General features: G+C 35.8%; 3 protein-coding genes across 5 annotated transcripts; 2 read left to right on the forward strand and 1 right to left on the reverse strand.

The window, feature by feature from the left end:
* Nucleotides 1–372: 372 nt before the first annotated feature.
* abcc13 (ATP-binding cassette, sub-family C (CFTR/MRP), member 13) lies at nucleotides 373–11,801 on the reverse strand. Of its 3 annotated transcripts, XM_059524745.1 has the most exons (23): nucleotides 11,540–11,801; nucleotides 11,152–11,195; nucleotides 10,938–11,067; nucleotides 10,658–10,833; nucleotides 10,217–10,394; nucleotides 9,792–10,043; nucleotides 9,592–9,657; nucleotides 8,665–8,802; nucleotides 8,041–8,187; nucleotides 7,843–7,921; nucleotides 7,696–7,735; nucleotides 6,845–6,902; nucleotides 6,491–6,710; nucleotides 6,268–6,416; nucleotides 5,893–6,048; nucleotides 5,582–5,772; nucleotides 4,828–4,948; nucleotides 4,648–4,749; nucleotides 4,311–4,454; nucleotides 3,639–3,797; nucleotides 3,226–3,392; nucleotides 1,363–1,557; nucleotides 373–1,265 (listed from the first exon to the last, which is right to left on the reverse strand). In XM_059524745.1, the coding sequence occupies exons 1-23, from the start codon at nucleotides 11,609–11,611 to the stop codon at nucleotides 1,181–1,183; spliced, it is 3,069 nt and encodes a 1,022-aa protein (XP_059380728.1). In that variant the 5' UTR covers nucleotides 11,612–11,801; the 3' UTR covers nucleotides 373–1,180. The 3 variants fall into 3 exon arrangements, with proteins under 3 accessions (XP_059380728.1, XP_059380725.1, XP_059380726.1); XM_059524742.1 differs by lacking the exon at nucleotides 11,540–11,801 and having other exon boundaries at nucleotides 9,783–10,043; nucleotides 11,152–11,221; XM_059524743.1 differs by lacking the exons at nucleotides 11,152–11,195; nucleotides 11,540–11,801 and having other exon boundaries at nucleotides 9,783–10,043; nucleotides 10,770–10,833; nucleotides 10,938–11,003.
* An 808-nt stretch (nucleotides 11,802–12,609) lies between these two features.
* Nucleotides 12,610–15,527, forward strand: zgc:112408 (uncharacterized protein LOC550260 homolog). The gene is made up of 6 exons (XM_059524746.1): nucleotides 12,610–12,719; nucleotides 12,828–12,934; nucleotides 13,114–13,356; nucleotides 13,466–13,669; nucleotides 13,943–14,077; nucleotides 15,197–15,527. The coding sequence occupies exons 3-6, from the start codon at nucleotides 13,258–13,260 to the stop codon at nucleotides 15,383–15,385; spliced, it is 627 nt and encodes a 208-aa protein (XP_059380729.1). The 5' UTR covers nucleotides 12,610–12,719; nucleotides 12,828–12,934; nucleotides 13,114–13,257; the 3' UTR covers nucleotides 15,386–15,527.
* Nucleotides 15,528–16,885: 1,358 nt separating this feature from the next.
* Nucleotides 16,886–22,147, forward strand: lipib (lipase, member Ib). The gene is made up of 10 exons (XM_059524749.1): nucleotides 16,886–17,004; nucleotides 18,646–19,022; nucleotides 19,118–19,226; nucleotides 19,315–19,416; nucleotides 19,651–19,740; nucleotides 19,969–20,136; nucleotides 20,972–21,061; nucleotides 21,151–21,259; nucleotides 21,344–21,517; nucleotides 21,603–22,147. Exons 1-10 carry the CDS (start codon nucleotides 16,953–16,955, stop codon nucleotides 21,676–21,678), a joined length of 1,347 nt encoding a protein of 448 aa, XP_059380732.1. The 5' UTR covers nucleotides 16,886–16,952; the 3' UTR covers nucleotides 21,679–22,147.
* The last annotated feature ends 201 nt before the right edge of the window (nucleotides 22,148–22,348 follow it).

A 22,348-nucleotide genomic window follows, 5' to 3' on the forward strand; every position in this document is an offset into this window, starting at 1 on the left:
TACATACATACATATATATATATATGTACATGCGTTTACACACACACACACACACACACACACACATATACATATATATATATACATACATACATACATATACACACACACACATATATATATACATATACACACACACACACACACACACATATATATATATATATATACACACACACATATGTATATATATACATACACACACACACACACACACACACACACACACACATATATATATATATATATATATATATACACACACACACACACACATATATGCACTGCTCTATAAATTAAATATACATTGCTTTTATATTTTTTTATTCAGAAATTTCCATACAAGTTGTAATATGTCTTAAAAGACAAACATCCGGAAATCTTGAGGAAAGATGCGGAGAGAGTTACAATGTGGAAAACTGTTGTGTAAAAAACGGCTCCTTCGTGCAACCTAATGTGCAATTAACTGACAACAACAGCAAAGGAAATGGAGAAGATGAGAATGTGTCAACAAACAGCTCAAACGGCCGCTGTGCATAACCACAAACAGCCCTTAGAAGGGAAGACCTGCTGCTTGCTTACATATCATTTATCATACTGCAGGTGTGACATATTCTACTTCTTGTAAAACACTAGCAAAAGAGTATCAAAGGTGTCAAAAATATCAAACTTGATCTGCCATCAGCTGAAAGATAAGTGATAGCCCTTTATAAACAGCACAGATATATAAGGTATCTTGAAACTCATGTTTGTAAACATTATAAACTGGCAAGTTTGTGTGCTTAAGCAAGACATTAAACTTTTTATTATTATTATTTTAACTAGGTGGCAAAAACATTATTGTAATAAATTAATAAACATTTTACTGTATTACAATTAAATTATCAAATTAAATAGATTATTAATATTGTAAAATATTAAATGGAAAATACAAATACAAAAAAACACCCACAATCTGCTTGAATATTTCAAAATCTGTTTGTGTATCACTTGTTACTTTTTTTAATGTAATCATTTATTCAGTTTAATATGTCCAAAACCTTCATTAATTAACGTGTGAATAAACTGTGCTTCAGATAACCTAATGCATGATGTAAAATGAATATCTTAAATATTTAGTCAATAAGAAATAAGTACATAATAACAGAATAATAGTTGGATGAAAGAGCAAGGTCCCGTCTCACTGACTGAACAGCGGCCCCTGCTGGAGGAGAGTGGAAGGGGCGTCAAAGTTCACAGCTTGTCCCTTATTCAAAACCAGCACCCTGAAGGAGAAACAAAAGGTCATAAATACCGAACTGGAATACTTGATATTTAATGACAGGATGAGTCACTTGTTACATAAGGATTGTTGCTCCTGACCTGTCAGTGTGCATGACAGTGAGCGGATTCTGAGTGAGCCACAGTACAGTGCAGTGTTTAAACTCAGTGTGGATCAACTGCTGGACCAGGTCCTCTGTTTCTAGGTCCACACAAGGAAGGGCCTCTTCCACAAGCAGGATTCTGACCCTTGCAAGCAAGGCTCTGGCCGAACAGAGCAGCCTCCTCTGGCCAAAGCTTTCACAACACAAAAACAGAAAAATATTTAACCCATAACAACCACTTGTTTGTTGTGCCGGTACACAAAGGTTGCCATAGAGAAAACTATATTGTTTCATGAGGTAATAAAACTGTCCAGCCACTGTCCAGATCATAGACAGTAAAAGAAATGGACACAGCGACCCCATTGGAACTCAATTGAGAAAAGTGAAGCCCATTTTTAGTGATTTTTAGCACTTCCGTTTCTGACGCGCAGACTCAAACTAAGCTTGATGACATCAGCAACCTGTCTAACAGATGTAAATCTTTTAAGTGGCTGTGCGTGCAAACTGCCATCGTTAATCTTGCAGAGACAGGGAGCTTGAGCGGGGAGTTCTTTGGCGTGAGTGAGCAGGAGTAAGTATTCTGATTAATTATTTTGTATAGTATTTTAAAATGTAACGCCAGGGCTTGTATCTATGGGCTTCTCTCTTGACGTCTCACCGATTACCTGCGAGCTTCTCCTCCTGTCTGTACGGTAATTTCTCTACTATGCGACAGAGAGTCGAGTGGTTATGATGCAATCGTTAGCCTATTTTTACAAAAACTGTTTCTACGGGGCCATAATGTAACATAGAAGTTAATGGAGCCCTTTATACATTGTCGTGTATCTTTAGAAATAAATAATGGACAAATGGAGTCTTTAAACGCCTCAGATGTAAAGTTATTCGCTGTCAAAGTGACGCCAAAATGAATGGGAGTCAATGGAATGCTAACGCAAGTGAAGTTCTGCTACAAGATGGCGATACGCGGCCGACTTCAACTTCCGGTCGACTTCCTGCCCGCCTGGTCCAGATCTGGACTCATGATTGATTCCAGCCGGAACGTGAATCATTTCACGCTGCAGTTCTTCTCCATGCAAAGCAAGCAGCCTTTATTACCAATTGCGGCTCAATTATTTATGTTAACAAAATTCACTTAATAGAACTTTTTAATAATAAAATGAGAAACTTATAAAGTGTGATTCAGTTTTTTTAATTGATTTAGTGTTTTACTGATTTTTATTTGTATGAAAAGTATAAATAAAATATTTTTTATATTTAACAGATTATTTAATATTTAACTTTTTTTTTTTTTTTACGGTTGAAAACATTTTTATTTACTTGTTTATTAACTGACCAGGACTTGACCCAGATTGGTCACAATTTTTAACACACAATAAGCAGCCTTAAAATCAAATGATAGGAAACAATGAATCAGCTCAATGACAAATTTGCCCAGTCTGCAAATTTAAATTAATATATCGTATTTATTTTATAGTCAAATAAGAAACTTGTTTTTTTTCCAGTTATTTGTTATCCTGTTCCTTGATTGTATTAATTAAATGTTTTATTTAATTTTTGTTTTCCATATATATATATATACACATATATATATATATAATATATTCAATTTCGTACTTTCACAAATTATTGTGGTACCCAACTTGCAATTTCTAATGCATATTTTTGACATTTTATATCAAATAAATGTTACGATTAAGTAAAATAAATAAATAGACTACCTGGACCTTGAGTTGAATATCTACAATAGGTTACTATATTTTCTACATCAGCCATTTATATAACTATATGAAGATGGACTATATTCTGGTATATAAACATGTAAAATTGGCCCGAGGGATCCAAAGATTGTTTTCCCACACACCTGAAAGCAAGGGAGGTCCTCTGTACAGGGTGCAGCAGCTGAGCAGGCATTAGTCGAACACGCTCCTTCAGATGGCAGAGCTCCAGAGCCAACCACACCTGTGCGTCAGTATGCTGAGCAAACGGGTCCAGGTTAGCCCTCAGGGTACCAGAGAACAGTACTGGAACCTGTAACACACAGAACACCATAACTCATTAGTGACTTCAATAATTAGATAATGCTTATTACTGGTGGAGCCTGGGTAAAGCTAGTTTTACATTACATACAATATTGGAGAGCATTCCTTCTACCTCACCCAGTGAAATAGTTCTGTTACCTGTCAACACTCCTTCGCCTCCAGTCTTTGCTGTGGCTGGATTGAGCTAGATCGACATCCATTCTCTTCTATGCAAATGTAAAATTGTTTGACTAACCTGAGAAATGATTTGCAGATGGCTACGAAGGTCAAATAGACCCATGCGGGCGATGTTTATATCATCAATCAGCACAGCGCCTCTCCTGGCCTCCACTGACCGGAACAGACTGCTAACCAAAGCATCGGTGTCGCTCTTCCCCCTGCTCACAACCCCAATCTATAACAAACAAAAACCACCCTGAGGTTTAAATACGGATATATTCAATGGGGAAAATAAAATAAATACATAAGTATAATCAACGAATTTTAAATAAATTATTTAAAATGAATACATTGTCCAATAGAAATGTAAATCTAATAACAATGATAGTAAAATATTAGTAAAAGTATTATTATTAAATCATAAATTAACAAATATAAATTAATGATTAAAATAATATAATTGATTTATTTTTACATTTGAGATTAACATAAATAATAATAAAAAATAAAAATGTTGAATAAAAATACATAAAGATATTGATTATTATCTGTATAAATAAAATTAAATGATGATATTAATTAGTAACTAATTTACTTATTAGGCTTATAAATAAATAAATATTAATATAAATAAATTAACTTATTTATTATCAGTACAGTATGGAAGTCTTTGGCTTATAAATAACATTAATTAATTATTTTCAGTATGTAAATCTTTGGCAAGAAAACAAACAAATATTCAAAGTACCTTTTCCCCTTTTAGAATGGTGAGATTGATTCCTCTAAGAGCTGGTGATTCATTAGAGGAGGCTTCAGACTCGTAGTTCCTGAACTTCACCTCTCCATGCTGGGGCCAGTCACTGGGTGGTCTGTAGGATTTTTCCCATGCTGCCTAAGGTATAATGGGGCAGTTGGCTCAGTCCATTTCCATGGAGAGGAAATGACAACCAGTGACACTTAAAGGTGACAAGGCATCCTCTTTGGGATTTAGTACACAATGAATCTGACCATGTAAGGTTAGGTGTGAGCTGGCAAGCACAAAGAGAAGTATTTACTTGTTAAGTAAGTATTATTTTATCCTGTACCTCCTTCTCCACTTTGGCAAATTCACAAAGGTTTTGCATGCTCAGCATGTCCATGTTGATATCAGAGGCAGCCTGAGGGTATTGGTGAACCGCTTTTTTAATCTGTAACAAAATGTTTTCATAATCATCATGAATAAATCATACAAAACTTAGGTTAGGGATCAGAACAGATGAACTTACATTGAAGGCACAGATCAATGCCAGAACCACAAGCCCCGAGTCCGTTTCAGTCTCCAGCAGAATCAGACTGACCAGGAACAGCAAAATCCCAGCAATACCATCTAACCGCAACGCAGCCCGACTGCACACAGGTCATAAATCAAACTAATCATAGCTGCAGCTGAAGTTGCAACAATTTTTTTAATATAAAGTTATTTATATAAAAATATGTACAATATTTAATTGGCTTGAAAATACAAGACAACTCCAGTTGCAAAAGCAATAATAAAAATCAATCACAGATGTGTATTACACTTGAATGGCGCCCCCTGGTGTACTGCTGTTCAGGAGGCAGGCCAAAACAAAACTTGCAGAGCACCAAATCTCTTACCTCGTTTTCAGCAACAAACCTTTTTAGTTTGTGTACAAACATCAGTGTCAATAATTTTGCTTTAAAAGATTCATGTAATTTATTAGCTATAAGAAGCTGGCAGAAATACAGACACACACACACACACACACACACACATACTTTGGGAGTTACGTTATTGGAATGAGACAATAGAAGGTTAATCATTAAATTCACTGATGATTTACTAGGTGCTTAATTTCAAATGTTGAAAGTCAAACTTTTTTTTCATTTTTAATTTTTTTAATCAGTTCACAACAAGCGGAACTCTCAGAATCCTTCACATATTGAGCATATATAAATAATACACATACACATACATACACAAACACATATATATATAACACATATATAAACATTTTTGACCTTTCTGTGTTGATTTTGTTGTACTTGACCAGCAGGTTTTGATTTAAGGCTTGGAGGCAGTGTGTCAGACACACCTCCCTATGTTTTGGCCCAGAAAGTGGAGCTTCAACACACTGTGTCACACACTCCATAGAAGCAACTGGGTTTGTCTCCATGTGTCTGATATGACTCTGGGCTGAAGCAAAGCGTGACTGAAAGAAGAAAAAAGAAATACCTGTATAATATCCATTTGTAAATACTTCCTGATGCTAAATGTTGATTTGCTTATGTATAAAGCTTCAGGTCAATATATTCTGGGAAAACTGATGTACCTGAATACGGAGGAAGAGGATTAGCAGTGGGAAGACAGCTAGGCTGAAAACCGGCATGATGAAGCTGATCAGAGTGATGGTGCTCAATATGTCCAAAAGACTCTTCAAGCAGCTTTGCAAATGTTTGGGCAGCTCTTCATCAATCACCTGCATATCCTAATCCAACATGAGATCACAATGTTTGGTTTTGTTAAAACGGGATTAAGGAAGATCTATCTTGGTTTTATATCATATTTACTTGTATATGTTATATAATATATACTTCCTCAAGGGCACAACAGTGATGACCTGCTACATGTAGGAATCAAACAGGCCTTTTACAGTTCACTTGTTTTGAACTATGCTCCACACCGCCTCCTGGGGGACAACACTCACCTGAGTGAATGCTTGCAGTAGCCGTCTCATGTCAGTCTGGGAATGCATAGGCATGTGAAGAACATCTGACAGAAGCTTTGAGTGCAGTGTATAAGAAGCCCTGAGAGAGGCGCAGGTCAGACAGTAGGCAGCACAGCACACAAGGAAAGCTGCGATACAAAAGCATATACAGTAAGTTAACAAATACACATTCTCAAATACAAAGTCAAAGGTTGATAATAACCTTGCAGGAGTCCGAGCAATGCGTACGCAGACAGTCGTGAGTTTCTGAGCTCTCTCCACCCTTCCAGGCCTTGAACTTCTTTGGCTTCACCCGTCCACACACTCAGGATCCCATCTTGTGCTAAACTAACAGCACACACAGACAGGTAGACAAGCGAAGAAACTGCCAGCCAGTGCCAGCCGAAAGCCCTCAAATACAGCGTGCAGGACTTTCCACTGCCCTAAAATTACAAAACCACATCATTATATACATATACATTTCATATTATTCTTAAAGATTTTGAAAGATGACAATTATAATTTTGATATATATATATAAAAATATTAAAAAAGTTAAATAATTTTTGGTACATACTTTTTGGGATAGACAGTGATCACTTTTCTCATCAGAATGACTGTGCTTATCTTTACACCTGTAAAAATCAATACATCAAAATTATTTCGACTATTTGAGGTAAAACTGCAGTGCAAGCATCAGAAGAATAGCAGGTTGGAGAAACATCAGCTCATTAATGTGGGATAAAAAGAAAACTTTGGCAGCCCTGTTCAGTTTTTCCCATGAGATTTTACTGGTCCCCATCACCCTGTGACCAGCAATCCCTGTGATTCTGTACATATCTTCCTTTCTTAACCTGCACTAAGCTTCATGACTAAACCACAAAGGCCTCTCTAGTACATAGAACACAGTGTAAGAAAAGCATGATACATTCTCTCAGGGGGATCAGAAAGATATTAAAATCAGAAGCACTGCTAATGCTCTTAAATGCAATGATGTTTGTTCTTGGATTAAAGCAAATGTAATATATTAATTCTGGATCTGTACTGGACAACCAAGACCGAAGGGTCAGGTCACGCACTGTGCTTTACCCAATGTTCTGGAGTCTGCCTAATCAAATGTCAGAGGATAACGTAACATGCACACAAACATTTGTATTTCTATTATGCTGGCTGAAATTTCAGATTTGATAACAGAAATAAGTTATATTTTAAAAATATATTGAAATTGAAAACAGTTATTTTAAATTGTAATAATATTTCATAACAAGATTGGTTTACTGTTTTGAGCATATGAGACTTCTTTAAAACAGGAACATTTCTTAGCAGACTAAGTGTTTACATGAGTAGTGTTCAATAGATTAATTCCAATACATTATAAAACAATAAATATACATGTTCTAAAATACAAATAAACAAGTACAAACTTACCTGTCACATGGCTGTTGGAAGCCATCAGATAGAAGCTCTTCTGTAACACATGACCAGGTAACACTTTACAGCTTTACAGCCAAAAAAAAAAAAAAAAAAAAATTGTTTCACCAAGCATCAGTGAGTTGTCATATATGGTGATGTTACCTTTTGAAGTAACTGATTGAGTGGTGTCCAAGTCTTTTCTAAGAAAGATCTTCTCCAGATGGCAAAGAGACTGCTGTGCCTGCATAAATCATGCTGAGATTAATTCATTAGAACAAAAATATGAATAAAATACTAAGAAACTTTAGATTTAAAACCTTCAATAAAGTTTGTTTTGATGTCATGTCACATGCATGCTACCTGCTTGAGCGCAGAGAAGAGCCCAAGGAGCTCCAGCAGAGGTGGGCGGAGCAATCTGAAGAAACAGAGGGATGTAAAGATCTGAGATGGTGTGAGAACATTCCCATCATCCACCAGCACAAACACACCAATACTAGAGAAACCAACCTGCACAGAAAGTTAAAGAATATGGGAAATATGGGTCAAAGAAGATATTAATTTCATCTGTCCAGTGACAGGGCACGTCCATTCTGATGAAAGCGTGGAATGATGGGGACCAAAATGTTCTGACCTCAGGTTGTAATCTATAATAGACTTTGATTTGGGTTTTAATCTCAGAGCTCTGTGGATTTGTTTACTTAGTAAGCCCCTGTGCATCTGGAGAACAGAGACAAGGTAATTTGAAGTCAAAGTCACAGAGGGCAGTTTAGCAGAAGTAAAATAAAAAATAAAAAAAAACTTAATTTTAGTAAGGATATGGAATATCTCTAAACACGAACCAACAAGGTTTCTTGACTACATTATATAGTAAAATAACTAGTAGCACTAGAAAAAAAACCAGCTGATGAACTTGCTGATGAACCTGCTGAAGCTGTGTCAGTCTGTTTTTCATGAAGGCATTTGTCCTGAATATCAAGCACTCACCAGGAAAGGCATACAGATGGAGTTGAGCATAGAGAATGCGGTCAGATATCCCAGAATTCTCAGTATCTCCAGCTCCCTAGCCCGTGACTCTGAAACTCTTTGATGGAACCAAGACTCCCATGTGAGAAACTTCAGTGCCTACACAAAGACAGATTAAAGTCGGGATGGTTCACTTTAAAATTCACCTAAATGCATGTTATTAATCTTTTTGTAAACATATCTGTCTGCATCCAATCAACAACTGATGGACTGAACCAAGTCCACATCCTACATTTTTTTTTTTTTTTTTTGACAAGGTTTCATTGGTTTCAAACACTTCTGTTTTTGCTGTAATATATAACATGGCATGTTATTTGAAAGACATTAACATTTTCATAATTAAATATAATACAAAATAAAATAATTTTCTATGATTTCTAATTAGGCATTGAATAAAGTATGCATAAAAAAGCCTTGTATGTGGACAGCCAACATGGAACTTTACATTGAACATGTGAAATAAAAAAATTTAACCATTACTGTGAAAGAGATGCTATTGTTTTGTTTTTAAAAGCACCACAAAACGCAAGCTGCAAATGTCTTTTTTTTTTTACCTATACTGACATCCAAGCACAACGGCTTCTCAAGCGAGAAAAAGTGCGGAGCAGGACTTGATTTTGTCCATCGGGAATTGATTGGAATGCTGCGGTTTGATAATTGCGGAGATGATTAAAAATGAGTCATTCAAGTAAGAACTGAGCTTGATATTTTTTGGTCCTTTAGGCAGGAAATATTCCTCCAACCTAGATCATCTCATGCTCAGGTACGTGCCTGAGCCATCCTAAGAGTGAAATCCTAGAATCACCCCTGATTGGGAATGAAACAAATTCAGTCGAGTTAGGACTATAAATGTCAGGATCACGTGAGAGGATTAGGAACAGAAAAGACCTGGAATTTATGCAACATTTCCTTGATGAGTTGTTCACTCCTTTCCATGATGATCAGCTGAGCTCTCTGAGGAACAAAAGACAAAGATTATAAAACGTATCAGCATCAGAACATTTACAGAAACACACTGAACATGCTTCATCTATTATTTTTCACATGCAATCTCCCAAGGAATTCTTGAACAGACCTGCCTTACTAACCTGAAGCTGTTTGGCTTTGCGCTCTACTGCAGAGTTGACAGGGATGAGGACCAGTAGTAATGCCACCCCCACTAGAACACCTGGGCCCAGTTCTCCCCACAGTAAGCCCAGACAGAGAGCGACTCTCAGGGGAGTGGACCAAAGACAAGCTAATGTGACCACTAGCTCTGTAACATTTTCAACCTCCCTTAACAAATCTGTCCCCTGAGTGGTGTTGGATTGCTGCTCAGAACTATGGGAAAAAGACAATGTCTTAAATGTATTGGGGGCGGGGGGGTGGAATGGAGGGAACATGAACCATGGAATAAAGAAGAAATCCTTTCAGTAAATAAAGAAATGGATATACTTTCAGAGTGACATGACAAAACATTTGTGAAAAATAGTTGCAGACTGTATTTTGTTTGGACCGTTAATAAGACCTTTACCTTCCTGTAGAGGAAGCCAGCTAGAACCGCTTGTGCATTGGCTGCAATTATCCTACTATGTTTCTCAAAGTGATGCTGAGAAACAGCACAGCAACAAACTGCTCCCATCACCACCAGAGAATATGTGTATCCAGCCCAGTCAAACACAGCCTGCCTCTCACAGAACAGGATAACCCACCTGAGGTTAAAAAACATGTACAAAAACAGATCAGAGAATTTCAGTAGCCAATACTCCAGTCTTCAATGTCACATGATCATTGATTTGGTGAATTCATCCATTATTATTGGTGCTTTAATACTGAAAGTATTTTGTTCTGGAACGTGATATTTAAAAAGAAAACTGTTGTTTTATATTGTATTAATATTTAACAATATAAAGTTTTAACTGTATTTATGAACAACTTATCTAGCCCTGGCTTGAAATAAGAATCAGAGTCATACCTGAGAGTCAAAGGAACTAAAATGCTAAAAATATCAGTTGACAGTCTCAGAAGCGCAACTTTGACTAAAGCTGGACGGAATGTCACCCATACTGCATAAAGGAGAGAGTAACCAGTATTGGGTTTTCTGGAGACCATCAGTGACTCTCTTCCAGAATCCTCTTCTAAGTCCAACCTCTGTATGAATAAAATATTAACAATACATCTCAGTCAGAGCATGCTTTTAACAATGAAAACAAGTACAACCGAGGTGTTTGTCCCTGGCTATTGTTCACAGTTACCTCAGTGTAATTCTGTTGTTTTTCCCATTCGTGCTCAAACACAGAGGATAGGGTGTGGACAGACTCCTCATTATACAGCTTGCAAAGGTCAGACAACTGCAGCAGTCCCCTGCGTCCCATTACAACCATCCTGAATACAGAAAAAAAAACGGTTAAAGCTTGCTGTGGTTTATAACATCATAGAATACCTCCCCAGTTATAGGCTCAGGCTTACCTGTTTATCCAAAAGAGGTTCATATGGATAAGACTCCCTTTTGACTGTGTGCAAAAATCATAATGCAGAGACAGTAGTCTTCTTAGTCAGTTGTGGGAGATAATATGCATTTATTAAATATCGCAGTGAATCAATAGATTCATCAATATAAAAACGATTAAAAAGAACAATATTGTTTTGGGAATACAAAAGAAAAATAAATGTGTATTTCTGAAGAAAACGGTTTCAAAACAAAAATAATTTAATCTTATTTAACGTTAAGTGTTTGAAATATCAATTCTTGGCTACAATAATGTGAACTTCTCTGCTGGCGTTCTCTTGACAGTCTAAAAATAAGAGAGATTCAGTTCATGCAGTGGGAAAAAAGATCAATAAAAGTTGTACTTACCTCATTTCGGTGGCAGCGTCTGAAAACAATATAATGTCTACCGGCGTGTAAATAACTGCATCTGCGTCTCATACAGCTGGAACAAAGGCATCTTACAGGAAAACAAATAAAGTAGCCTAAATTTCACGTTATTTACAATTGTCGACGATATTTAGGTTTAAATCATCTCTGACATGTTTTGGGATAATTAAAGGACGCTCTCCGTGCGGAATAAAACCGAGTATAAACAGAGGAGCGTGCAGCGTGTGCACATGTCCAATGAGAGCGCGCTTTCGGTTGTGGGCGTGGTTCACTTTGCTGGGTAAAGCTTTTCAGTCTTTTTCGAGAGCTTTTTTTCTAATTTAATACACACACAAAGTATATTAAATAAAAAAAAGAACTCGAAAAAGACTGAATATATATATATATATATATATATATATATATATATATATATATATATGCTGTAGATAAATTGTATTTTTCATTATTGGGAAATATCTGTAAATATGTATTAAGCAGCTTCTTCAGGGCACTAAAATACTTATAATAGTATTATTTTGTTATCTATCTATCTATCTATCTATCTATCTATCTATCTATCTATCTATCTATCTATCTATCTATCTATCTATCTATCTATCTATCTATCTATCTATCTATCTATCTCTCTATATATATATATATATATGACAGTTTTTTTCAGGTTTAAAATACATTTTCTAGTTCTTAAAATAAATATTAACTGGACTAATTATTTTATTCATTAATACAAGATATAAATATAAAATATATATATTCTTAATTATATTCCGTATATTCAAATACATTATGCACCTGAACATGAAGAAAAAACAGTTGTTCATAGAACGTGTAAACAAAAAGAGGATATAATGATGATATATGATAAGGCCTCATTCAAAGTAATCGACTTTCAGGTTTAGCATGAGCTCAGTTTTGTTGCTTAGAGACATGCCATGCAAAGTTCCATATTGTGTTGTGTGTGAAAATGGGCGGTCGTGGAAAAAGGGAACATATTTAAATCACCTTAAATATCTCACTGAAACTATATTTCATCAGTCCAGCAGAAAACTAAAACTGCTAACCATGTCTATAGCTCTGTCTTCTCCGAGCGAGATGTCCAGGAACAAAATTGAACCTGTAAATGATGAGAGTGACACAAAAGTCATACTGCAGTCAGGTTTGCCGGGCTTCTATTTCTTGCTCATTTTTTAAAATAATATATTTGTTCAGATCATTTTGATGCCATTGAGACTAACCTCTTTTTTTGCGTTTTGTGTTTAATCAGACAGTGATCAATCCAGAAGCTCTGGGTTCTGTGGATACCTCCTTACCTTCCTCTCCTTCCTCCTTGTCTTTCTTACTTTCCCTGTCTCGGTCTGGTTTTGTATGAAGGTAAGAAAAAAATTACCTAATTTAAAACCTACTTAAATGTTTTTATTATTATTATTATTATTATCAAACAATAAAATCTGACATAAACATTAAGGTCATCAAATTAATTAAAAATGACTCATAACTTCTTTATTATTTATATATACCAATCCCTAATCTAAATTCCTTTTTGTCAAAAGATTGTCCAGGAATATGAAAGAGCAGTTATTTTCCGATTGGGGCAACTCCTAGGCGGTGCTAAAGGACCTGGTTATTAATTACTATTCTTAAAATCAATATACATTTTTTTTTGCTTAGCTCAGTTGTAACTAGCAGTTTTCCTTATGGATTGTTTTAAAGGTTTGTTCTGGATTATTCCATGTGTGGACACATTTAGAAAGGTTGATTTAAGAACAGTGTCTTTTGACATCCCTCCACAAGAGGTGAGTGATTAAACTGAAAATGTTTAATCATTGTTTTTTCAATTAATACATATTATGAGTTAAATATCATATTGTGTTAAACTTAATATGTATCACATTTTCTCCCAAGGTGCTGACCAAAGACTCAGTGACAATCATGGTGGACGCGGTGGTCTACTATCGTGTCTTTAACCCCACTGTCTCTATTACCAAAGTGGAGAATGCAAATCATGCCACAAAGATGCTTGCACAGACTACATTACGAAACATGCTGGGAACTAAGAGTCTGGCAGACATCTTAAAAGACCGTGAGGAGATGTCTGAACAGATGGAGGTAAGATAACCCTTCCTGAAAACAACTAAATCTTTAGTTGTTAACTCCTTATTGGCATGTATAGGTCAATGAAGAACCTTTAACATTTATGGTATATTTCCATTTTCACAAAAGGTTTTAGGGAAACTCAAAATGTTTCTTCAATTACATAGCATCACTGCGGAAACCTTACTTTTGAAATCTTTATTTTTAAAGTATATTAAAAATTTCTTCTGGATAGTATCATATAAATGCCTTAAATAAAAACAGTTCATTTCATCTTTTGCCTGACAGGCTGTGCTGTATGCTGCATCCAAGAACTGGGGTATCAAAGTGGAACGGGTCGAGCTTAAAGACGTCAAACTGCCCACCACTTTGCAGAGAGCCATGGCAGCTGAGGCCGAGGCCACCAGAGACGCCAGAGCCAAGGTGGGTGTCTGAGCACTGAAAGATTGTTACATGCTTCACACACAAACACACGCTATTCTGTCTGTTCCGCTAAGCCTGCCAAGTTTAGTCTTATCAGCTTTGCAGCTTTGTGTTCAGTCTGTCTGGGGAGACACACTGTTCTCCGATTGGTGGGTGAACACCTGCAGCCCCTCACATATGGTCAGAAGTATAAATGAACTGTAACCCCCTAAAGCCAATAAAATTCCAAAACAAGACCTACAAACCAGTAAAGCACTTGCCGGTCAAGATATTAGCCTCATTTTATTGCTATTTGTGATGACTGACCACTTACAATAGACTCTTACAGAATCTGCAATATATGTTTATATTTTGTGACTGTTAATGTGGTTATTTTATCTTGTGGATATGTGTGTATGTGTGTGTGTGTGTGTGTGCACACAGAAGAATTAATAGATTTATATTTCTATTAGATTCTAATATATTATGATAATTTTAATATAATTAGAATTCATAAATTAATAAAATGTAAAATAGTAGTTACATTAATTTAATTTGTGATATATATATATATATATATATATATATATATTATATATATGTATATATATATATAAAATGTGTGTAAATATTTTTTTTTCTTGTGAAATACAGTATATGTAAATATCTATTATGCAGCTATTATTATATCTATTAGTCATCATCTCTCATTTATCATTATCTCTTGAGTTATGTAAACATATGAACTTAATTATATATTAAAAGAAAAGTGTCATACATTGTTTATTCATCCACCATTTATCTTTTTTTATATTAATTTAACCATCCATCCATTCACAATAGTTCAGTGATGCTAACCTGACCTCCCCTTAAAATACAGCAGGAGCTCTCTCAATAAACACTACAATAATGCGAGTCATATTGTTGCCTGGAAACCTGAGTCTTTATGTCATAACACTATGGCACAGTACAGCGGAAAAACAAACCGGATTTGCTCAATGGAAATTTCTGAGTAATTAAAGGTGTGTGCCAGAGGCCAGACTGTGAATTGGGATTGTGTTTATCATGGTGAAGTGCTTGACCCCTTAAGTGTTGCCTTTGTTAAATGAACATATTTGTGTTCTAATCTATCATGAACAGGTGATCGCAGCAGAGGGAGAAATGAAAGCCTCTCGTGCGCTGAAGGAAGCAGCAGACGTGATGTCACAGTCTCCGTCTGCGCTTCAGCTGCGCTACATGCAGACGCTGACGGAGATTGCCTCAGAAAGGAACTCAACTATTGTCTTTCCTCTTCCTATTGACTTCATCTCTAATTTCATGAAAAGGTGACCTTATATAGGCATGATCTATTAATGTTCAGTTATCAATTGTACAGTACAATGTTTCTCTTTGTTTTAAATATAGGCAAAACATATTCTGGTTATATTATAGATATTTTGCACTTTGCATCTTTTCTTACATATTTTTTATTACATGAATATTATAATCATAAATGATCAAACATTTATGGCTAAACTTTGTTCTGATCCGATCTGCTTTATTTAATTATCTAATTATTTTGTATGCATTTAACTAATCCTTTATGTATGAGAATAAAATTGATTTAAATCTCATTGTGTATGCCTACAGCCTATGTTAACAACAAGTACACACACACAGAGAACATGATCATATGACAGAATGACTGTTTAACCCTTGATGCTGTCATAAGAAAAGACTAATGGTTAATACGTCATCCTGATGCAGAAAAAATGGGTACAATGAGCCCTGATCGGTGAGTCACATAATAGGATTGACTACATCAGATGCAGGAATGGATGGACAGTTTAGTAGTTACTGTAATCTGCCATCTAATCTGTTTCAACTTCACATAGACAAAACAGCTTCTGGTCTGACCCTGAACCCTAATGACACACTGTCATTATGCTCTCATTTCTGCTGTCTCCAGTATATATGCTGATGATTATACATACTGATGAAGAATTTAAAAGAAACATACTTCTGTACTATGTCGCTACTGTACAGTCACATAAACAGGACCTGCAGGGAATGCAAAGATGTTGTGAAGTAGGTTATTGAGGCTACAAGATATAGGATAGTGCTAATTTCATGCATAACATCATTTTAGGAGAAAACAAGTTTTATGGCACCCAGCAGGGAAGCAATGTAAATGCATTCTGGGTCATTGCTTCTCTCTGGAGACTATTACAATAGCAATGCTCTATATAGATGCAATATGAAAATGACATGTGTATTTGCTGACAGGGTATCCTCTATGAATATCTGTGCTGAGGTGGCTCTTTTACTAGAGTTTGGAAGGAGAACCACTTTATTGTGACCTTGTGCCCTTTAATGCAGAACAAAACAGGAGGGCAGAATATGCCTGACAAGAAGCAGCAGCAACTGGAAGTGTCCAAAAAAATGTTGGACTTGATCACTCAAAAATGTAAGCTTTGTCATATGTTCACATTTATTTGCTCTTGTGTCATTTCAAACCTGTATGACTTTCGCTATGTGGAGCTTTCCTGTTACCACCCCCCATCTATACTGTCCTGTCAAGGAAAAATGCAAAAATGCCACAAAGAATAAAAAGTTAGACATGTTTGAAACAACATGAGGGTGAGTAAATGACAGAATTTTCCTTTTTTGGATGAACTATCCCTGTAAAGTCACCAAATGCTGATTGTCATGTTCTGTACTCTTCTGGAAGTCCTAAGATGGCCTGTTGACTTATCACACTGTCCATTGAGCACAGTGTGTGATCTCATTCAATCTCCTTCGCTCCGCCCACAACCCCTCCTACATTGGATCTTTCCTTTACTACAGATACTCCGATGTTGTTTCTTAGTTTTCTTGATATTCCTTGTGTCTACCTCTGTCACATCTTGTGGTGCGAATGTCACTGTGGCGTTTCCTGATTTTGCCGAGCATCTTTATGCTTTGTAAAGGTAAGATACAGGACAATATTCAATTTAATTTGGCTAACAGTTTGTTCCGCTGACTCTTATCATCTGGGCATTAGGAAACTTTTTATTTTTTTATTCTTTAGAGAAGGATTCAGCCATTTCTTTTCTAAAATTTCTGTCATATTTAATCTGGGAAGTTTTTCATTTCTGATTCAGCATTCTGTATTTGAACTTATATACTCATTTATATATATATATATATATATATATATATATATATATATATATATATATATATATATATATATATCAGGCTCTTATGAATATAACATTGGACATTTTTGGAAATAAGTCATTCAATAACTGATTAATAACCATTTCATTAACATTAAAGTTAATTTCCTTAACCTTAACATAAGAGCCTGATAAAAATGTGTAATGAGTAATGCTTGCAGATGGCAGACATAACAGATCAGTGTGAAAGAGGGTTAAATACAACAAACCCTCATGGAGCTCATGTGACTGACACCTGTAATCATCTCAGATCTTTCTACTGGGAGAAGAGGAGGGGGCAGGGGAACATGTGGAAGGAGAAGTGGGATGATCTGCTTTTTTATAGAAGCATGATCCAATTGTGACTTGCGTGCAGGCTAATTACAGAGCACAGATTACCTCTTGGGTCGGAAATCTACATGGAAAACCTGAGAGGTTGCGTGGCTTAAATATGAGGTGGACAAATTTATGGTTTAAGAATCTGCAGGTTGATCAAAAGGATATTTTGTAGGTTGATGGTAAAGAGAAATAGAAGCATCAAATGTGATGTGTGTAGTGGAGATTATGCACAGCGAGATGAATGGGAACTGGGCCGTTAAAATCCAGCCTTACTTTACTTGTGGATCAGTCTGTGTCAATATTGTGAAAAAATAAGAATAGAGATAAAATTGACCTTTGTGATCCCCCCCCCCCCCAAATGTACAGAACAAAATTATCACCAGTTAAAAAAAAAACAGGAATATTTGTAAATGATCAACTACGGCAGATTCTAGAATTATTCACAGAACTACCTACACTTTTCTGAGTCCTTTTTGACCTTTTCTTCACATTTTAAAAAACTAATTGATGCCTGTAAAAAAATAGTGTATTTTGATATTATTTTAACTAATCAAAAAAGCCAACTGGTACTATGCTAAGCTAGATGGCTAAGCTGCGGCTAAGCTTGGTGACCGAAGGCTAAATGAGAAACACAAAAAAAAGAAAATGTTTAATAACATTTTGGCTCTGGTAATAATTTGTGATATGCAGGCATTATTTAACATTTTCATGTTTATATAAATTACATTTACAATTACAAAAAATAAATTACAATTACATTTTCATGTAATTATAAAAAAAAAAATAATTTTTTTTTTTCTATGTGCATCTGCAATGTCATTAGTTTCTTTAAATATTCCTATAGAGCTTTAATTAATTTCACTTTTAGTAATTTTAGTACTTAATCTAGCCACAGCAACATTTCGAAATTTCGTTTATGTGTACTTTTTTATCTGAAACAAAACTAGCTAGAAACAAAAAGGTATAACGAGCCATGACAATGATTCAGTTCAATAGTTTACAACAACATCTCTTTCACACAAACACATACAGCAAAATACAGACCAGTAAACCAGTATTTTCTGTCATTAGGTGAAGACAGTGATTGCGACAACTTCACCGATTTGGATTTCCATGAGTCTTTTATGGGGACCTATCTCTACGTGCGCCTGCTGCTCTACACCCGTGCAAACCTCGAGTGTGGTCAGGAGCTCCTGCACCACAACTTCACTCATGAACCCCTGTTTAATGTAAGCAGACCCACTACCTTTGTCATACATGGGTACCGGCCCACGGGGGCACCGCCTATCTGGATCAACCACATTGTGCACTTATTAGCAGCACAGAAGGACATGAACATCCTGGTAGTGGATTGGAACAGAGGGGCGGCAAATCTCAATTACTTTGCGGCTGTGGCCAACACACGGGGTACGGCTGTGAACATCACTGGCTTCATAGAGAGTATGGAGGTAGGGTCAGTAGTCTTTCAATAGCGTTTCAGCTCTGAAATAGCTTTAGCCAGTAATGTCTGCCAATTTAATCAATAATATGGTGTTACTTTCAGAAGGAGGGAGCATCTCTTGACTCCATCCATCTGATCGGAGTCAGTCTGGGTGCACATGTGGCTGGATTCATTGGTGCAATGCTGGGAGGAAGGGTGGGCAGAATCACAGGTGACATTCAGGAAATCCAATAAAACAAAACCGGCTGTTCCAGTCCAATAAATATTGTTTACTAAATGTTTCACCTGGTCAACTCTAGGTCTAGACCCAGCAGGACCAATGTTTGCCAGCGCTCCCCCTGAGGAACGCCTTGATCCAACTGATGCCCAGTTTGTAGATGTGCTGCACACAGATATGAATTGTAAGTATAATAAATTTAAGGACATGCTACTGAAATCACAGAATAAAAAAAAAAAAAAAAAGATACATTTTTGTTGTATATTTCACATTTTTGCATCTGTGGAAGGTCATTCAAGTATTCCATGCATACTGAAAATTTGCACACTGTGGACAGTATAATCTACTAAAATAGTATTACATAGTGTGCCAAACATAGCCTAAAAATCCCACGCTCAAACATTGTTTCCTGTGGCAGCTTTTGGCCTTAGAGGAACCCATGGCCATATTGATTTCTATGCCAATGGAGGATTAGATCAGCCTGGATGTCCCAAGACCATCTTCTCAGGTCAGTAAATTAAGATTAACATTTGGGAAAGGTCAGGGTTGAAATCTGATGTAATGATATATCTCATACAGAATGTTATAAACCCCAGATAAACCTAAAAATGCAAAAAGCTGGCTGTTTAATTAATATTGTCATAATTAAATTATGCAATCCTCACAACAGGATTGAGTTAATTACAAGGTTGTGCTAATAGGGCTAAAATGTAATCTCATTCCATCTCTTCTCCAGGGAAATCGTATTTTGTGTGTGATCATCAGAGGTCTGTTTTCCTGTACCTGTGCACTCTGAATCACACCTGTAAACTTATGGCATATCCGTGTTCCTCATACAGCGACTTCCTCAGTGGTCAATGTTTACAGTGTGAGACCTTCAAGCCTGCTTCCTGTCCTGTTCTGGGTAAAAGCAATACATTTTGTAATTAACCACAATAAATGAAAATATGAATACTGAGAAAACACTCCAAGTGTGATATAAACAACAGTTCAATAAAGAAATGAATATACAGGGTTACTTACATTTTAGACACAACATTGCCAGGTACTGCCAGCCTGTTCCTAACAAACTGCACTGAAAAAATATAATTCAGTGTTTTTTTTTTTTTAAAGAATCAGTTGAATGTTAAAAAAAGTCACTTAGGCTGATGATACACTGGACAATGCTGACATCATTGGACAACCAAATGGACACAGAGCTGATGACCGATCTAAAAAAATCTAGATAGAAATTTAACCGTTCTCTATGGAAAAGTTCCCAAGAATTATTGCTCAAAAAAGTTGCTCCGTGTATCAATCAGCCTAATCAGCCGCTTGTCCCCACCTACTGTTGCAATCACAGAGCAATTAAAAAAAAAAAATTAATACTTTTATTTAGAAAATATGCATTATTAGATCAAAAGACACAGTACTTTTATGTTACAAAAGATTTTTATTTAAACTGTTCTTTTCTACTTTCTATTAAAAAAAACGTATCATGGTTTCAATAAAAAAATATTAAACAGCATAACCATTTTCAACACTGATAATAAGAAATGGGTCTTGAGCTTCAGAAATGCTGAAAAAGCATTCAGAAATGCTTTCTGAACGATTATGTAACAAAACAGATAAAAAAAAAATTCTTTTTTGAGCCAACAATCACAACCAAACAGACAAAGGAAGCAATACAAAAAAATAAAATAAAATTCACAGTGCTGTTACGCTATCAAGAGTGTTTATAATGTAAGATTAACTTTTAGGTTATGACATGAGCCAGTGGAGGGATACACTCTTGAGGTTGGGGCAAACAAGAGCATATTTCTCAACTACGGCTGAGCTCCCCTACAACAGTGAGTTTTAGCAGCTCTAGAATGGCTCATTGCAAAAGCTGTTTTCTCAAAAGGGGTTTGTGCAATATTCTGATTTCTCATTTTAACAGAGACAAGTTACAGAGTGGACCTAGTTACCTGGAACCAGTTTCTGCGCTGGGGGGTGGTCATTCTCCGACTGTACAATGGCAAAAATGTAATAGAGTCCCAGATGGATACGTACGTAAACTGTAATGAGATTCTATAAATCCATTCATCTTTGACTTATCATCATGTAATGGTTGTTTTGTATGTTTTTGTTAGTAAGCTGTTGAGGTTTGAGCAGTATACATCCACTCGAATACTGGCACAGTTTGATGAGGATTTATATCCAATTCAGAAAATCTCTTTACGGATTGTCACTGGGAATATGATTGGACCTCGATACAAGATAAGGCTGCTTCGTATTCGGATAACCCCACTTGAAAATCCAAACAGGTGAGTAACTACAAATACTTTTCTGAGTAATACATGCTCAACAAAAAAGGCATTTAATTATGGTGTGTGCTTCTTCGCCCAACAGGCCACTAATGTGTCGATATGACATTATTTTGGAGGAGAATGCTGAGGTGTCTTTTAAACCGTTGCCTTGTGATTAATGTCATCTGTAGAATATTACATTGAAACACTTATTTGAGCTAAAACAGGCATTTAATTATGGTGAGTGCTCCTTTACCCAACATGCCACCAATGTGTTGATATGACAATATTTTGGAGGAGAATGCTGAGGTGTTTTTCAAACTGTTGCCCTGTAATTAATTTCATCTGTAGAAAATCACATTGAAACACCTGAACTATTACAGACATTTCAAAGCATCTAAACAGTTAAAAACTTTTAGTGCCTTTTCTGTGATTGTACTAGTATAAAATTGTTATACTGTATGAACCAAATAATCTACTGTAAAGATGTTTTACATGTACAGCTTTTGCATTCTTTTGTAAAATAAATGATGTGGACTGAAAACAGCTGAAGCTTCATTTGAGAACAATTTTCAACAAATAGATTTTATTTTCTACTTCAAGTTTACACAGCAGGATACATCAGATTTTGTCATATGTAGGTAAGACTGTGTTTTAGTATAAAAGCAAAACTATCCATGTGTTGTGTACTGCTATGAAATGGCAATTGAATTTCAAAATTCAATTAGCAATTCAATTTACATACTGTATAAATTGTAAATATTGTGGAATATCAAATCAAAAACAAAACTGAAGTTACTCCACTGATAATGTAGAATAGCATTATTTCAGGATGAGAGCAGGGCAAGG

The sequence above is a fragment of the Carassius carassius genome, chromosome 35 (assembly GCF_963082965.1).
Source record: "Carassius carassius chromosome 35, fCarCar2.1, whole genome shotgun sequence".
NCBI lineage: Eukaryota > Metazoa > Chordata > Actinopteri > Cypriniformes > Cyprinidae > Carassius > Carassius carassius.

Excerpts from the sequence above, each read along its gene's own strand:
- abcc13 (XM_059524745.1), bottom strand. The coding sequence starts at position 11,611 with ATGAGACGCAGATGCAGTTATTTACACGCCGGTAGACATTATATTGTT. Across the intron at positions 4,750-4,827 it reads CATTGATCTGTGCCTTCAAT|ATTAAAAAAGCGGTTCACCA; the intron begins GTAAGTTCATCT and ends ATTTTGTTACAG. Across the intron at positions 4,455-4,647 it reads TTGCCAAAGTGGAGAAGGAG|GCAGCATGGGAAAAATCCTA; the intron begins GTACAGGATAAA and ends ATTATACCTTAG.
- zgc:112408 (XM_059524746.1), top strand. The coding sequence starts at position 13,258 with ATGGATTGTTTTAAAGGTTTGTTCTGGATTATTCCATGTGTGGACACA. Across the intron at positions 13,357-13,465 it reads TTGACATCCCTCCACAAGAG|GTGCTGACCAAAGACTCAGT; the intron begins GTGAGTGATTAA and ends TTTTCTCCCAAG. Across the intron at positions 14,078-15,196 it reads CCAGAGACGCCAGAGCCAAG|GTGATCGCAGCAGAGGGAGA; the intron begins GTGGGTGTCTGA and ends TATCATGAACAG.
- lipib (XM_059524749.1), top strand. The coding sequence starts at position 16,953 with ATGTCACTGTGGCGTTTCCTGATTTTGCCGAGCATCTTTATGCTTTGT. Across the intron at positions 20,137-20,971 it reads TGCTTCCTGTCCTGTTCTGG|GTTATGACATGAGCCAGTGG; the intron begins GTAAAAGCAATA and ends ATTAACTTTTAG. Across the intron at positions 21,062-21,150 it reads GGCTGAGCTCCCCTACAACA|AGACAAGTTACAGAGTGGAC; the intron begins GTGAGTTTTAGC and ends TCATTTTAACAG.